The following is a 16,824-nucleotide window of genomic DNA, read 5'->3' on the forward strand; positions in this document are numbered from 1 at the left end:
TAATCGACAAAGATTAATATAAAGTAATAAATTAATTAAAATATATACATTAAACAATAAAATACATCCATTAGGAATCATTTAGTCAGAGACCAATACCATAACATGGAGTACTATATTATGTTAATGATCATATAATTTCCTTACCACTTCCACACAGCTATTATCATAAAAACCTAACCAATTGCAAGCTCTCAAGATTCCATATGAAACTCGAATTCGTGCTTCCGCCCCATGAAACCCCCAAAACAGATGCAAACCACACCTTGGTAGACCAAGGAAAGTCCCTCAATGCATGATAAGAGTTTCCTCCACCCCCTCACATCTTGGGCAGAAGATTGGACACGCCACTCTTCCAGAGTCTCTTGCGGGTTGGTACAATATTACGATGGACCCTCCACATAAAATGACCACGACGTGGTAATATATGCAATTTCTTGTACAAACACTTCCACACCAGATTAGGAGTTGTTGATGAAACCACCTCCACCTCTTGTTTCTTCCATTCTCGGATGCATTGGTATGCCGAGCTATTCGAAAATATCTCATTCGAGCTACCTGCCCACATAAGCTTGTCGTCTGCAGCTACATCAATAAGAGGAATGTGCAACACTTGGGAAGCTTCAAAGGGTAAAAGAATCTGGAGAATCAGACCAATGTTCCACATTCGTTGCTCCCTGTTAATGAGGTAAAAAAGTGTGCAACCTCATGGTTAGGCCATCTTGGGGACTAAACCTCGTGACCATTTTGGAATTGCAGCCAATTGTCTTCCCACACCTTCACCTCTCTCCCAAACCCAATCCGCCGGAAAGAACCCTTTTTGACCACCCAACTTGCTTGGTGAATACTCCAAGTGTAAGTAGACATGTTCCCTTGAGTAGCATGAAAAAAGTTATATTTAGAAAAACATCTGGCTTTCAAACACCTTAGCCATCAATGACTCAGGGTACTGATATATCCTCCTCCACCTTGCTTAGCGCATCATTATACAGATTTAGGAATTGGCTCTATATAACATGGTAATTATATAACATGAAATAAAATAAAGACAAAAAGAAGAAGAGAATGTCATGACTCATGAGTGTCAAGGGCAGTTTTGGAATTGAACACAGGTAATTAATAAAAATATGAATTGGAAGAATTATTTTGCTCATTTTATGAAATTTAAGAATCTAAATACCTTTTCAAAAAAAAAAGAATCTAATAAATACACTTTTTTAAAGGTAAGAGACTATGTTGCATGCATGCGACCCAAATATCAAGGGCCAATTTGCTTTTTTTTTTCCTTCCCATTTAATTATTTAAACGCAACAAACATAAACACTGCAGTCAAACTGGCTCAGAAACGCCCATTTAGACATCCCTTACAAGAAGATATGAAGACAAGCATCTTTATTTCCACCGATCGTAAGAATAAAATAGTGAATGACTGATAGAGATTTCAACACCTCTAACATGGTTTGGAGTCTTTATTGGATTACGGTGGTGTAACAATTTGCATATTTTAAGGATAATCAATGCCATCAATGTCTAATATAATGATGAATTTTTCTACAATAAAAATGGATCTAGCATGTAGAGTTGGAGTGTAGGAACTAGAAGAGTTTTCCACCTTCACTCCTGGTTCCTGAATTATGACTTTCTAGAGATTGATGTTTCACAAGCAGAGAAGCCACTTACACCTTGCTTACTCTCCCAATCATCTTTCTGCAATGGAAGCAGTTCAAGGCCATTATCAAGTGGCCCTGGACTAAGCCTTCTCTTGTGCTCTAAAAAATGTTGCATGAAACTGTTAAAATTTAAGAAAAAAGAAATCTAGGAAAGCATATGACTTTTAGCATGTTTGGTTCCACAGTGAAATGCTCCAGAATCATTTTTGGATTGAAGCTACAAGCCATAGCTTCTGAGTAAATGTGTTTTGGATTATGTGCAAACTGTGAAACCAAACACCCACTTTGTTCAAAGAGAAAGATTACTTTTACGTGTGATTGCCTGCCGAGTCACTGCCAAGAATTCATCCCATTTGAATTTGTGCAATTCCCGCTTCTCTTCTTCGGGAAGCTCAAAATTGGGCTCCCTCCCACACATGAAAGCAGCCCTAGAGAAAAAAAATGAGATATATCCATGCTAAGTACATCATGATGATATGTAAAGGAATGACATGCTCTAAATGAGAAATATGATGAGCGATGAGATAGGAATAGAAGTGGAAGATGGGAAGAGAAAGAGAGTGGAAACGAGATGGGAAAGAAAGTGAGGAGTGATTTTTTTGTTGTTGTTGAATAAAAGTGACGTGTGAGTGAATCACAACTATCAGATTTTACTCTTTTTCTTTGAGATAATTGAGTACCTACAAAATGTTTCCTTTGAGCACTGATAGATATGTATAGTTGCTCACTTGCATATTAGACTTTGCTATAGAATGGATTCGGGGCTACATAGACGTTCCAAAACAGCTACTTGATATTGCATAAGAGTGCATGTGTAGAATTGTAAAGCATTTGCCATGTCTATTCATTTATGGCCATTCAAATGAGTCAAACTCTACTGAAAAGTAATATTACCATGTACTCAACAACACGTCAACAACAACCAAGCTTCTACCACATGTATCAATCAACATTATTTGGAACCATGCACACATAAAATCAAGATAATGCAAGTAGCACCAGTACTTCCTTTGAAAAATAAAAGTAGACTTCTTCAAAGTATTCAAATCCTTTAAATTGAAGCATGTTGACACATGGATATATTTTGTCCCTGTTTAGTGTCCCCTTCCCTATCCCACCAATAAAATTGTGTCATATCAATTGAAAAAAGGCATGAATTTGACAGTTATAACCTTAAGTGAGTGTTTTTAATGACATGACACAATTTTAGTAGTGGACAAGGAAGGGGACACTAAGGGTGTGTTTGTGAGTTGAGTTTTGGAGAGGAGGGAAGGGAAGGGGGAGGCTTATTAGAAGCTCTCCCCTTGTTTGGGAGACTTGAAAGAGGGGGGGAAAGGGTTCGGGGTATCTCTAAAAAACCCTCCAAGACCCCTCTAAAACCCTCTTTTTTAGTTATATTTTTGAGTTCCCTCGAATTGGGCAATTTTGGGGAATTTGGATTTTCCAATCAAGGGAAGGGCTTCACCCCCCTTCCCCCTCTCTTTCCATCACCTCCCATTCTCCTCAAAGTCCTACGCTCCCCTCCCCTAAAAACTCCCAAACACACCCTAAACGGGGACAGAGGATTTCAATCTGTCACACAAAAGCAGTTTTCCTAACTAGCCCTATAACCAAACACAATTATGCAGGAGAAGAAACAAACAGAAGGAATACAACGGGGAAAAAAGGAAGTGGGTGTATTACAAATTCAGAGTTTTTTTTGTCTTGTTTTTGCAGGGGTTACAGAACTCCATCAATTTTAACTAGTTAGGAATGCTCCAAAAATATATATGATTATAACATAAAACATCATATATTGCATTGGCAGCTTATAAAACGCAACATAAAGGAATGCATATTCTCACAATTCGAAGTACTACCTGTCATATAAATGAGCAGCTTCCTCTTGTGACCCAACAGTCCCTAGGTGGATCTGTTTCTTGTCCACTTTTATTGCTGCTTGCCATTTCATATTTTTGAAATAGACACCTCTCATTAAGCATGTCTCTTGATTGTGCAAATTCTTTCTTCTATGTCGCTTCCTACGTTTAACAGGAGGTCCTGCTAAATCCAGGGCAAAATAGGTAACAGATAAATAAAGCCATGAAAAAGCTAATAGAAAATTCAATGTTACCCTAGTACAACAATTAAAGTAAGCTCAAAATGGTTGTCCACTGAATTTAGATATGATTATGATCAAACTGAATTTCTAACAGAATTTAGATCAGTTTCTTTCAGACAATTCATCAATGATGTACTGCATCATAGACCATGGGCTATTCAGGAAAATTGCATGCATTCAATTTGCAAAACATTTGATGCAATGTGAAATAGACAGTGAGCAGAAAACCAAAGGTAACATACTAGCAAGTCACCAGCTATAGTTAGCGGCATATGCTGAATATGACGTACATGATATACAAACTTTTAATGATTCAAAACATATCATAAAGGAAATACCAATAATTACTAGGCCAGCTTAGTCATTATAAACGAACCAGACATAAACAGCATGCATGAAAAAAGGAGCCTAATAAAGAACTAACCTGGGGTTTGTTGCATAAGCTGCTCTTTCGATGAGCTTGAACCAGAAATATTTGATGAACCTGGTTCTTCTTGCACAATGGTATTCTGGTAAGAAAAAAACAGTTCAGCATAACTTTCTAACTTTATCAACTGTGTAAACATCTATTTAGATCACCTCTGGTCACTAGATGATATTTTGTCAATCTAGGTCATTTTTTAGTTTTAGTATTGAAAGGTAGAGCCCAATTGCATCAATTGATCAATCTAGCCACCCCACGCAATGGGTTAAGGCTTGGTGGTCGTTATTGTTGCTGAAGATCAAAGCAACAGGGATCACAACAACCATAAGAGAAAGGGTGATTACTCATGCAACCAGACATGGAGATATTATCAATCTAAATTTGAAAGAAAGACAAACAAGGAACAATATTTCTTTCTTTCTTTTATATAATGCTTTTTCAGTCACAAGGAGGATTGATTCTGCGAACTACATACAAGCAGTAGGATGAGGGTTTAGTTAGACTCAAATATCCTTAAGTTCAGTATCATACATAAGCTGAAGCCTCTTATACATCCAAATTCAGAGTGAAGCTATATTGTCTAATATTCTTCAATATGTAGTGCAGTTGGGACTTGGGACATATAAGCACGGCATCTACATCATTTCTTGTTTTTTTTCATTGATGTACATAAGGTTTAGATATTTCATTAACGAAAAAAAGTTTCTAATGTATTCAGCCAGTTGGAGAAGACAAGAAGCAAAACATGCATGATGACCACTTTTACAGCTTACTCTTCTACAGATTTTTCACCTTCTTCCTTCCTATTAGAACACTATATCATGCAACTTACATGGCTATAAGAGTCAATTAATACCAACGAAAATTACAGAGTATAAATTTGTGAGCTTGTGCATGGGCATAAACTCTTCATTTGGAGAGTTTGGCAGGTAAAAGCATGAATGTGACACTGACTCAAATTTTGAGGACAGGAGTTGTCAATTGTGCATGACTCTTATCATTAATGTACAAAAATGGAATTTAAAGCATTCTAAGAAAAAATAGCAAATTCGAAGATACAATTTTACCTTATTTTGTGAACTTCCTAAAGATTAAATTGAATAGTTTGATCACCAAGGTTATCCAACTAACTAGCCAAAATCTCGGAGACAGGAAGAAAAGGGAATACACTAATTAGCAAACTCTCATTTGAAATTAGCAACTCTCATTTGTTGAATTTTCGAATGTTAATCATTTTCAAACGAAGATAGAGAATGACTAACTAATAACAAAGTTTCTTTCAAGCCTGATTTTTCAATTCAACATGAAGCAATGCAACAACAATGAGAATTCCACTATCATTGTTCAGAAGATATGTCTGAATGATTCTGATGCATAATTCAGTGAAAGCAATGCAGAAATAAAAGAACCCCTAGACATATATACCAAGAGGACTGGAAAACATAGAACTATCTTTATAGGGGAAAAGACTTCAAAATAGCATATATGTAATCTTGTTCGTACACTGTCCAGGATGCTTGCATCGTCTGAAAGCACAGGCTGTTCACTCTTAGGTTTAGCATGCCAGTTTGAATTTTCAGAACCAGTTAGATTCTCGCAATACAGAGGGAGTGGAGTGACAAATGAACTGCTTCCTGCAAAAGCAAAAAATTATTCGAAAACTCACTTAGTCACTGCCAAATACATGATTATGGCAGATTATGGCGGAATATCGACCATGGCGGCTTGCTGGAATTCCGCCATGGCCAATATTTGGCTACACTACTCAACAATATATAACAAATGTGTGGCAAAATATACCTGAGCATAGTCCCAAAAGCCTGCGCCTTCTTAAGCTTACCATTGTTAGTTCCAGTCTCTTTACCAAAGCACAATGTTTAATTTCCTTCAACTTCGGAGGAAAGGTAGCTATAACACAAAAGGACAGTTCAGATGAGAACGAAAATTAGATCGAAGAAAGTTCCAAAATCAGTTCAATACTGTAAAACCGAATAATGTCAGGCCAAATATCAAAATCATTTATAACTAATGAGCAAATGCAAAAGGTCTCTTAGAAGGTGCATGACTACTTATACCATAAAAAAATGGTCTTTAACTAGTTCAAGGACCTAAAACTAAGTAGATAATCACCAGAAGTTAACAGTGAATAAGGAAATCATTGGCTAAACAAAAAGAAGTAAATCCAACATACAGGGTTTCGCTAAAAGTTTGTCCTGTTTTGACTTTTGTGCAGTACTACATACAAAGTGATCATGTCTTCTTGCTTAGACCACCTTGACCAAACTCATCCATAAACAAACAGATACTAATGTAGAGAAACCTTGATTATGATACAATTTCAACCTGTTTAAATCTTTGTAAAAGATTGTTCTCATTGTTAATCCAATTTCATCATAGCAGAAAGTGTCATCAATCTGTTCAAAACTGAGAGATGACAAACTATTTCAAAGAAGAAAAAGATAGTAATTTTTTCTGAAAAAAGAAAAGTTGATATCATAGTTTGCATAAGGAAACTCCCCACATACCCAGAACATTAAATGGCATAAAGATCTGGAAACAAAAATCACGCGCATCAACGAAGTCTTTCCACCTTGGGTTGAAGTCAACCCCATCATGAAAGGGTTGGTAAAAAACCCATTTTGACCCACACACAGCACAAACAAAACACACATTGACAACAAAATTCAAGACACACCCACAAAAGCCAACAAGAGAAAGACCAAGTCTTTAGCCTCCAAAGCAGTCAACTCAAAATGCCCATCACCAGAAAACTCATGACAACCAAAAAAGGAAAGAGTGAAGGACATGAACAAGAAGAGACAAAAACCGTACGGAACAAGCCATTGTTATTGGTGAAGACTGTACCTGAATCAGAGAAGGGTTAGATAAGGTGGCAGCACAGAAGAGAGAACCAAAGTTGGGGTGGTGAGAACTGAGAAATTATATGAATTTTGGGGAATTATAGGAATATTTGGGGAAGTCAAGGTGGTGAGTGTGGTAATATGAGATAATGTCTATGTTGTTGTTGTTGTGTTATGTTGTGGCTCATGCATCTACCACCTTTTGTTTTTGTTTTTATTTTTATTTTTTCTCCCCTTTCTCTTGTGTAGGGAAGAGAAGGAGGGTGGTGCGTGATGGAGAAACTAGAAAGTCTTGGAGAGAGAGAGGGTTGAAAAGGTAAATGGGAAAGTAGTGACTAGCTATACTTTGATTGAGTTCAATGTCAATGCTGCCCTTTAAAGACCCAACAAATACTACTGAGTACTGAGATTAGTTGCATTTCAGACACACTTGCTCTATGAGATATTTATTGCATTACTGCATACATGTATAAACTCAAGGTTTTTTTTATAACTAAATGTTATTTCTTTCCTTCCTATTTAACTGTTCATTTTAAAAAAATAAATTGTTCCTATTTAACTGTACATTTAGAATTTCAAGAGAGCATTAAATTATGTTTTTACAACAAATGCCCTTATTAGTACAATAAATGAGGATAGATTACACATACTTTAAATGATAAAATAGAAAAATAATCCCCACTTTTAGTAAAAATCAACAAAATTAATCACACCCTTAATATGTGTGTCTCCACTCAAAGTGGACAGTTAAATAGGAACGGAAAGAGTAGTTGTTAGTAATATTAGTAAATTAGTTTTTTCACCAAACTCTGACTTCTTCACCCTTCACCTTTCATTCTCTAAGGTGTTTTGAATCATTTAATGAAGTTCATTTTTTAAAACATTAGAAAAAAATGAAATGGAGTTTTTTTTTGAAACATCGGAAAAAAGATTATCCATTGAGTCATGTTATACGAAGCAAAAATATTATCATTATAAAGAACTCAACGGGGATACACTCTTTCTTTTAAGAATTCGAGTGGGTCCCGTTGAGTTCTTACGCTTTTTTTTGAAAACTTAATTCATCCGATTCCTACAGGGATGATCCCAATCCGGAATACGAACCATAAAAAAAATACCAATTAAACCGATCACAGTAATACCATTTACAATACCTATTATCCAAAGAGGAATCCTTCCACTAGTATCGGCCATTTATCCCACTTTCCTCCACATTTGATCAAGTATTCAGTCAACTCGTATGTTTCATAACTCTTACCACTTAAGCTAATCATGAAAATCGTGTTTTGTGTTCATTGACTTTCATTCACCTTCCATTGTTGTTGACTATACGTGATTCATAAGTTTATAAGATTCATGGTTTTAAGTTTTAACTCAACGTAATTAATTCTCTTGCATCTTGATGATTAGTGAGAAAATCAGCCACAACTTGGTCTTTTATCGCCTTTTTTTTTTTTTGGTCTTTTATCGCCTTTAATGGCGAATATTGCAAAGAGAATTCTGCGAGGGCAAAGCCCAATTCCCAACCCTACTATGTAGAATGATTTTAGATAACATGTGCTTGATCACATCGAAATGGGAAAAGTACATACACTCCGATGATGAGTATGCTTGCACAAGAAAATGCAGACGATGCAGACAGGGTTGAGAAGTTATGGTTATGCTTGAAATTCTCATGTACTAAATTGAAATATTACATTAAGTTGTTCGAAGTGTATGTACTTTCCCATACATGCTCCCGGCGGTCTCAATTCGAACCTTGATCACCATCTCTTGAAGGTTCTCCAATGATGTGCTCAAGAGGATGAGAATTATTGTGTTAGGGAAAGAAACCTCGATCTAAGTTATAATGATTACAATAAAAAAGGTTATAAAATATAATGATAGTATGCCATTCAAAGTGTCAATAAGAACAGGTACATAGATCAACAAAAAGAAAGAAGAACGAAAAAGCTTTAGAAGATCATCTATAGTCAAGTCTTCTCAAACGTCTACTCAATCAAATGTCATTAACGAAGATCCAGAAGACTACAATAAACACAAAGCCAATGCGAGGAAAGATCGTCTATTCAAAGCATGCTGAAGAGTACATCAGAACATTCATAAGGAAAAGTACATGTCTACATAAGCTTGAAAAAAATTTACCCTTTGAGAGACAAGCTCTAACGAAGGAAGATTGAAGAAACAATGAAATCAAAGTTCTACAGAGTCATATCAACTACGAGCTCAAGAAAAAATGATGTATGTACAACATGCAAAGGAATACAAAGCTCAACCAACTCCCAGACGATACACAACATGATGAAAGTCACCATCTGACAGAGTATGGTCCTTAAAGACACAGTACATCATGTAAAAAGTACTTTAAAGAACATCATCTATTGAAAGCTTCCTATACACCCTGAACATGAAGACCGCAAAAAGAACATATGTAGATTTGGTTTAAAAAGGTTTGCCATCATAATCATTGTTACCAAAAAGGAGTAGCAATGAAAGTCTAGATCATTTAGGACTCCTTTGACATCACTTTATTGGGAAGACTCCTTGTCTTATGTTGTCAACTGCCACACTGCCGTAAGCACCATGAAACGATCAAGAGCAGTTTAATGTACAACAAGGAGACGAAGGAAAATGTTACTAATGAAGACTCTCTTTCTGATCAAGCCTAATTGTCTATCAAATGGATCACCAGAGAAAAAGACTAGTTGAAGACTCCATGATGACAGAAAGATACACACAAGCAGCATGACAAAAAGATTCGTGGCAACCCCTGCTCCAATGATCATAATTCCATCATGCATTGGTGAAGTTGACTCCTCTCCTAGTTTAGAATCCTTCAGTCCATCAAGCTTTTTGCTATCAGGAATTTTAAGGCACTTTATGGACTTTAAAACCCCAGAATCTGCTGGATCAGCTGCTGCACACCAAATATACAGTCCAAAGTCACATGTAATCTGGCAAGAGGTGAGGTATTACTATAAAAAGATATTATCCTTCACAATTTAAAACAAAGATAGTTTTTTCCCTTCTTTAACAACTCTACACTAGATTCAAAATAAGCTTTTATTACAAACTCATGATATTGGTAAAATGTGCATGTGTATGTTATTTCCTTATCTTGTAATTACAAGAACATTTAAAACCAGATAAAAATACTGATTCATATAGAGAGAATGACACAAGGTAATTAATAGCAGCCCTAAAAACTAAAAAGGCCATCTACAGCAGGTGGAACAAAAAATGCTAACAGCAGGAAGATATAACATAATCAGATCATAGATGCCAAAAGCATATCATCCTTGAAAAACATCTCTTTCTCTTCCATCAATGGATGTGTCATTAGTTCCACAACTGCAGACACCAGGAAGTCAACCTAGTAGCTAATTTCAATCGTACTCAGAAACTGACAGATGTACATTAAGCAGAATGATGAAGCCATTGCAAAATTAATGTAACACCCTTCAAGTAGCCACTTTCAACAAAAGACTTACTCTACATGCATGATAATTCGAATACTATATACCTCTCCAAAGTGGGTGGGGGATGCCAGCATTATCAAAAAGGTTCAGAAAAGGAATATTAGAATATGATAAGAATAACTCTGTTGCCTGGATTTCAAAAACTCATATTTGTTTGAATCTTGAGAATTTCCAACATATATACATGCGCTTGTGTTGGTGATAAGTACAAAGGCCAGTATAGTTTAAAGTCTTGATTTCTAGTTTAAATATCTTCATACGGTTTTTTTTTCTCAAAAGATGCTTAAAAATGGATTTATTAATCGGAGAGAGGATAATTTATTTACGCAGAACATAACAAGATACCAAATGGCCACTCATCAGGTACATAGAAAGCTCCATAGCACCGAAATTGGAGACAGTACAGATATACAGAACCAAAAACATGAATCAGAAAGCAACAATCACAGATCTCACAGTCCCCCCCAACCCACTTTGAAATAAGTATAATGAGCATAAAAAAGAAGACAAGGCTTGAAGATTCAGTTACCAGGGGTGTCTAGAGGTCCATAGCAATATACTGATACACCTTCTTCCCAACAAAAGGAGCAAAGAACCCATAGAACATGAATCCCAGGGCCAAAAATACAACAAAGGCCACCACCTTCACAACAAACAATTCTTAAAATTACAAACCCCACAAAAAAAGTTCTGCAAAAAAAGAAAACAAATAAACATTAAAACTTGAAACCCACCTGGAGAGGATGGTAAGGTAGCAGCCATCCATTCTTCATGATCTTTCAGGATGAATGCAAATGGAAAGGATGAAGAAGGGGTTCACAGAGTACCAAAAACACACGCAAATGTAGACAACAGTTATCAGAAGAACTAAAAATGGTCGTCACTCACTTACTTCAAGGGAAGAGATGAAAAATCAGTGATTTACTCCAGGACCAAATAAAGAAGTTAGCTTGCAATGACATGTTGGAAGGAACCAAAGGGAAGTGCTGGCAGACTTGTTCAAGCGGTAATTCTTTCTATTACCTCTATTTAGTATTTACTATTCATGAGGGGGTTTGTTGACAGTATAAAGGATATTGCAAGGGGCATCTTTAATGTTTGTGTTGATCAGAATATAACAGACCATCAACTAATAAGGGTCCTGGACTCCTGGAACTTCGATGCTCTAAGAAATATGACATATGGGAGGTTAATCTATAAATGAGTACTTAGATGCAGCTTGAATTATTACAGTGGATTATCATTATAGTAGCCATAATAACTTTCCATACATTTAAAAGCATAGCAAAATGATTTTTTACTAATTTGAGCAGATTGTTTGTCATAGAAAACTTTGGAGCAAATTGGTTTCTACTTACACTAATGATTACATAGAAACAAAAGGTAATAAGCTGATGTCTATCAGCTAATATTAAACTACCCTTAAAAAATCAGCTAATATTAAACTAATAAGCTTACAAGTCGTTCCTTTCTATAGTGGTTACTTCCAAATTTTAATGTTAAACTAATAAAGAACTAAGGCATTTGACAATATCTGGTTTTGCTTACTAAGAACAAAATCAATATCTGGTTCCTTTATCAATTCATTACTTGACTCATGAAATCTATAAAGTTTCACGATTACAAAAATCTGCAACTTGAAAAAAAGCAGAACCTTCTCTAAAGTAACTGATGCAGGACCTTCTCTAAAAAAATTGCATTCAAATAGTAGCTGTTGCAGCTGACATAGCAATCTAGCCAAACTAGCCAAAGGAGGGTCATCATCTGGTGTGACTAGATCGGAATAAATCTTTGGCTATCAAAGAAGATAATTAAAATCAAGAAGAAATAGGAAAACAGAACATGCATTCTTTTAAATACATGAAAATAAAATAAATTATTTCATATATAATCAATAATGTACCAGATAATGCTTTGCTAATAGCAGGAGCAACTTAAAAACAAAGTAACTCCCTAACTATCAGAGTAAGGGTTATACAATCAAACTTAGAACTTAGAAGTAAGTCTGAAGCAAACCTATGTTATAATCAAATGGTAATTGCTATAAAGGCTATTGTCAACTATATAATGTACTGCTTAACAACCTATATTAATGTCTACCTATCAACTCTATCAAGGTTATTATCAACTATAAAATGCACTGCTTATCAACTGTATTTACATTGTAGTATCCAGATTAAGGTGATATCAAACTTTCTACATAGACCTCTGGGACTATCCAACCAAGGATGTTTTGAATTTGGGGACTTCTTGAAGTGCCGTCTTTGGAATTGTAGAGAAATAAGTTTGAATTGAACATCAGCAGTATTTCGTCATCCTCAGAAATATGAAGTGCCGAATCATAGGCGAATAGCTCCCTCGGGCTAGGAACACTGAATAATTTAGTCCAAGACTCTTGATTGCCATACTCCTTCATAAGCCAAACATCACAAACATATAAATCGCCATAAAGGATACACAAGCAATCCCTTAAAACCTCCAAACACCAAATCATTCCATCGCAATGAGGGGGTGAAAGTTTTCGATAACTCTCCTTCCCCAAATCAAGAGAAATAATAAACCAGCTCGACTGATTAGATGCAGACCAATTAACAGTTCCACTCACAAATCTTCCTGTTTGACGATAAGAAGGGAAACATGAAGGGAAGTCTTGAATCTCCCTCCAAGAATCTGTACTCAAAGTATGAACCTTCACTTGTGTTTTGCAAAACTCACCATCATCATGAGATATATATTTTCTATAACCCACAGGCCCAGGATCAGTTTTATCATAGCAGAAAACAGCAACTACTTTGTAACGATCAGCAAGATTATCATAACCAAATCCGAATAACGTGAAACTACCTTGAAGCTGTGGATTCTCCAATGGCGGCAAGTTTTTGAATCTCCGAGTGGAAGGGTTCCACAGAACAGCAGAGCGAGCAAAGCTCCTTTGCTTGATCGACAAACAGAGGATGCCATCGCAAGAGCCAATGATTGAATCTAAACGGTTGCGATTGTTGAACTCGAGCTGAGTGGCAGCGGCGGCATTGAAAACGGAGAGGAGTGGATAATCCGTGAGGAGGAGTTGGTGCCGCTTAAGATGAGGTGGTGGCGGGTGAAGTCCGTCGGCGAACAGCGGAGGTGCATTTTGGCGAACATGGGATCGGAGATTAGGGAATTCCAGGACTTGCAAACGGAGCGGAATCGCAGCAGCGGCTTCACCGGGAGCCTGCACAGGATTTCCTCGATGAGGTCGAACGGAAGAGATGGAAGCGGAAGCGGAAGCGGAAGCGTCATTTGCGAGAGTGAAATGAAATGGATGATGAACAAGACAACAAGTAGCTGGAGTTAATTGATCAATTTATGTGAAAGTTAAAATCAAATCGCTTACAAGACAAGAAAAGGAATAAAATAATCAAATTATTACTTGCTATTTTAGAAGTTAGAGGTTTGGTTAAGTCATTCCTTAATCAGTACTCCCTCTGTTCCCTATTATAAGTCATAAATAACTAATTCTCTTAGATTAAGAAAAGTAGTTACTAGTAATAAATTTGTAAAAAAAATGATTTACTTTTCTAGATTACCCTTATTTACTTTTCTATAATTTTCTCTCTCCAAGTTAATACTTCTAAAGTTTATCATCTCAATCATATTAAATATGAGGGTGAACTTGAAAAAAATTATTTAATGCTTCCTAGATATTAGAAAGTGACTTATATTTTGTAACAAATTTTTTTCAAAAAATGTGACTTATAATAGGGAACGGAGGGAGTATTTTATAGTGGTCCATATGATAGCATAGCACCTCCCCCCTAGCAACTTTATTCTTGCATCAACTCTTAGAAGTGAATGACCAAACTAAAATTTCAATAACACACATATTTGAGAACAAACTAGTTCGGAGACTTTTTATAAATTATCTAATTAAAAACACTCTGGCTCTTTCTTTAATTTTGTTTGGGTAAAAGAGGCGCCGTCATATACTTTCACTTATTCAACTTGATGTAATGATTTATGTGCCTGTTTAATCGCTTTATTTATAATTTTTTCAGAAAAATAAAGTAGCTTGGAGAATAAATAAGTTATACAAATAGATCAATATGTAAAGTTGACTTGACTTATATATTAATAAAATTATTAATTAGTTATTAATAAAAATTTATATTATACATAATATTAGCAATTGAATTGAAATTTATTAAATGTTATATTTAATAGACTAATATATAAATATTGTAAAGAAGGATATAAATACAAGTAAACAAATTGCATAGAAATTTTTGATTAATTGTTATGTTCAGTAATCAGTATAATAATAAACCAATATACTAAGGAAATATAATAAATATATATATATATATATATATATATAATTGACTTGACCTATACATTAATAACAATATTAATTAGCTATTAATAATATTTTATGTTTTTCATTATATTAATTATTAATGGTAAAAAAATCATTTTTCCAAATTTTAAAAGTAATTATTATAATTTAAATTTAAATTATTAATAACAAAGTAAAATGGACTTGAACAAATATTAAATGTCATATTAAATATATAAATATTATGAATAAATAAATTAGAATATATATAAGTTAATTTTTTTACTATAATAACATTGCGGGCTGCCTTGCTAAATTGGGAGCGAGCTCTCCTCCTTCGGATGTTCGTGTTATCGAGAGACCTCACATGGAATTGAAAAATTTCATTGAGGGACTCATTTGTTGTCCGATCCTTTAATTTTAATTTTCTGAAGCAGTAAAAAAGTGTCAACGTGGAGATGATGATTTACTGCCTAGGGGAGATTGTTACTACTTAAGTACTTTAACAACACAACTTTGTATTTTTACAACTTCATTTAAAAAATATTATAGAAATATGGAATTTACTACTCCAGAAAAAATAAAATATTTCAATATTTTAAAATAATGACTTTTTAAAAGCGGTAACAAACATGTTAAAAACTTGAAAAAATGATTTTTTAACTAAAAATAGCGTTTTTTTAAAGGTGAAAAAGATTCTTAAACTTAACCATCATACCCATGTGCATGATGCAGATTGAAGATTAAAAGTGATTATTGTTCACAGTCCTGTTTCACTGATTGCATTTGAAATATTGGACATGAAAATGATGTAGGTAGTTGTTAACCAGCTGCCAAACAAGCCTTTTTAATGAGAAGAATAAGGTAGAAAAAAGCTGAGCAAGGGTTAGCGCAGCATTCATAGCCAAAATGGTGTACAGTGCATGTGAATGGAAACATTCACCATGCATTATTAGAATAACAGTTGTGAGTAACAGCAGTTATGATTTTTGTCAAATTTGATTTACCCTATACATTTAGTTATTGCATCAAGAAACAGGGAAGACAGAAGTCAAAGAACAATTATTTAGTGTGCATAATCTCAAATGACTTGGCTCTGAAACAACTCATTTGCCAGAATAGGATGTTAACAAAGTAATGACTTGGTTTGGAAGATGCAATGGTGGATTGATAATAAAATCAAAATCAATTATAACAATTCATTACTGGACTCATGATATCTATAAACTAGCGTGATTATAAAAAATATGCAACTTGAAAAAAATGCAGAACCTTCTGTAAAGTAACAAGTAACTGGTGCAGGAACTTATCTACAAAATATCTGCATTCAAATAGTGACTGATGCAGCTGACTAGCTGAGGTAGCAATCTAGCTAAACTAGCAAAAGCAAGGTCAACATCTGGTGTAATTGAGATTGGAACAAGCCTTTGGCTATTAAAGAACATAATTCAAATCAAGAAGAAAAAGGAAAACAGAACATGCACCCTTTTGAAAACAAGAAAATACAAAAAAAATTAATGTTTTTAATTTGATATATGAATCAATAATGTACCAGACAATGTTTTTTTTTTTTTGAACTTGACAATGTTTTAATAGCAAGAATAAGTTAATTTTATAGCAGGATTAAGTTAATATATATAGACACCTTGTACTCGTGTATGACAATTGACAGGTATAAAGGAAGAACGAATCCACAGTCTGAAATAATACTGATAAACCAGAAACAATAATACAAAATGGCTCTTTTAAGATTTACATGAACTACTAACTTCAGGTGCAATGACAAGAATAAGAACATTATGAGAAAAGAACAATCATAAAGACAATGATAATACAGAAAGATTTAAAAACAAATAAACGTATGACAATAGAAGGAAAATGCAGGTCACGAGTTCACTTTTTGAAAATAATCAAAACCATCTAAAAGCAAAAAGAAACAAGACACTCTTTTGTCGGCACATTATTTTTCTTTTTCGC

The 16,824-nt window shown here is 34.8% G+C and overlaps 2 protein-coding genes and 1 pseudogene across 7 annotated transcripts; all 3 read right to left on the reverse strand.

The window, feature by feature from the left end:
• Positions 1 to 1,377: 1,377 nt before the first annotated feature.
• Positions 1,378 to 7,345, reverse strand: LOC130729381 (ethylene-responsive transcription factor-like protein At4g13040). 5 transcript variants are annotated; one of them, XM_057581124.1, is made up of 7 exons: positions 7,061 to 7,345; positions 5,996 to 6,103; positions 5,699 to 5,829; positions 4,196 to 4,280; positions 3,530 to 3,713; positions 1,977 to 2,098; positions 1,378 to 1,769 (listed from the first exon to the last, which is right to left on the reverse strand). In XM_057581124.1, the coding sequence occupies exons 2-7, from the start codon at positions 6,036 to 6,038 to the stop codon at positions 1,633 to 1,635; spliced, it is 702 nt and encodes a 233-aa protein (XP_057437107.1). In that variant the 5' UTR covers positions 6,039 to 6,103; positions 7,061 to 7,345; the 3' UTR covers positions 1,378 to 1,632. The 5 variants fall into 5 exon arrangements, with proteins under 5 accessions (XP_057437107.1, XP_057437109.1, XP_057437105.1 ...); XM_057581126.1 differs by lacking the exon at positions 7,061 to 7,345 and adding an exon at positions 6,721 to 6,874 and having other exon boundaries at positions 1,378 to 1,707; XM_057581122.1 differs by lacking the exon at positions 7,061 to 7,345 and adding an exon at positions 6,721 to 6,873.
• A 1,762-nt stretch (positions 7,346 to 9,107) lies between these two features.
• LOC130729383 (uncharacterized) lies at positions 9,108 to 12,345 on the reverse strand. 2 transcript variants are annotated; one of them, XM_057581128.1, is made up of 3 exons: positions 11,270 to 12,345; positions 11,065 to 11,178; positions 9,108 to 9,970 (listed from the first exon to the last, which is right to left on the reverse strand). In XM_057581128.1, the coding sequence occupies exons 1-3, from the start codon at positions 11,295 to 11,297 to the stop codon at positions 9,660 to 9,662; spliced, it is 453 nt and encodes a 150-aa protein (XP_057437111.1). In that variant the 5' UTR covers positions 11,298 to 12,345; the 3' UTR covers positions 9,108 to 9,659. The 2 variants fall into 2 exon arrangements, with proteins under 2 accessions (XP_057437111.1, XP_057437110.1); XM_057581127.1 differs by having other exon boundaries at positions 9,108 to 9,973; positions 11,270 to 12,344.
• Positions 12,346 to 12,392: 47 nt separating this feature from the next.
• On the reverse strand, positions 12,393 to 13,863 carry LOC130729382 (F-box/kelch-repeat protein At3g23880-like; annotated as a pseudogene).
• Positions 13,864 to 16,824: the final 2,961 nt, after the last annotated feature.

This window comes from Lotus japonicus, chromosome 1, assembly GCF_012489685.1.
Source record: "Lotus japonicus ecotype B-129 chromosome 1, LjGifu_v1.2".
NCBI lineage: Eukaryota > Viridiplantae > Streptophyta > Magnoliopsida > Fabales > Fabaceae > Lotus > Lotus japonicus.

Excerpts from the sequence above, each read along its gene's own strand:
- LOC130729381 (XM_057581122.1), bottom strand. Across the intron at positions 2,099-3,529 it reads GCTGCTCATTTATATGACAG|GGCTGCTTTCATGTGTGGGA; the intron begins GTAGTACTTCGA and ends TTTTTTCTCTAG. Across the intron at positions 1,770-1,976 it reads GCAGGCAATCACACGTAAAA|AGCACAAGAGAAGGCTTAGT; the intron begins GTAATCTTTCTC and ends AACATTTTTTAG.
- LOC130729383 (XM_057581127.1), bottom strand. The coding sequence starts at position 11,297 with ATGGCTGCTACCTTACCATCCTCTCCAG. Across the intron at positions 11,179-11,269 it reads TACCTTACCATCCTCTCCAG|GTGGTGGCCTTTGTTGTATT; the intron begins GTGGGTTTCAAG and ends TTTGTTGTGAAG. Across the intron at positions 9,974-11,064 it reads TGGACCTCTAGACACCCCTG|CAGCTGATCCAGCAGATTCT; the intron begins GTAACTGAATCT and ends TTTGGTGTGCAG.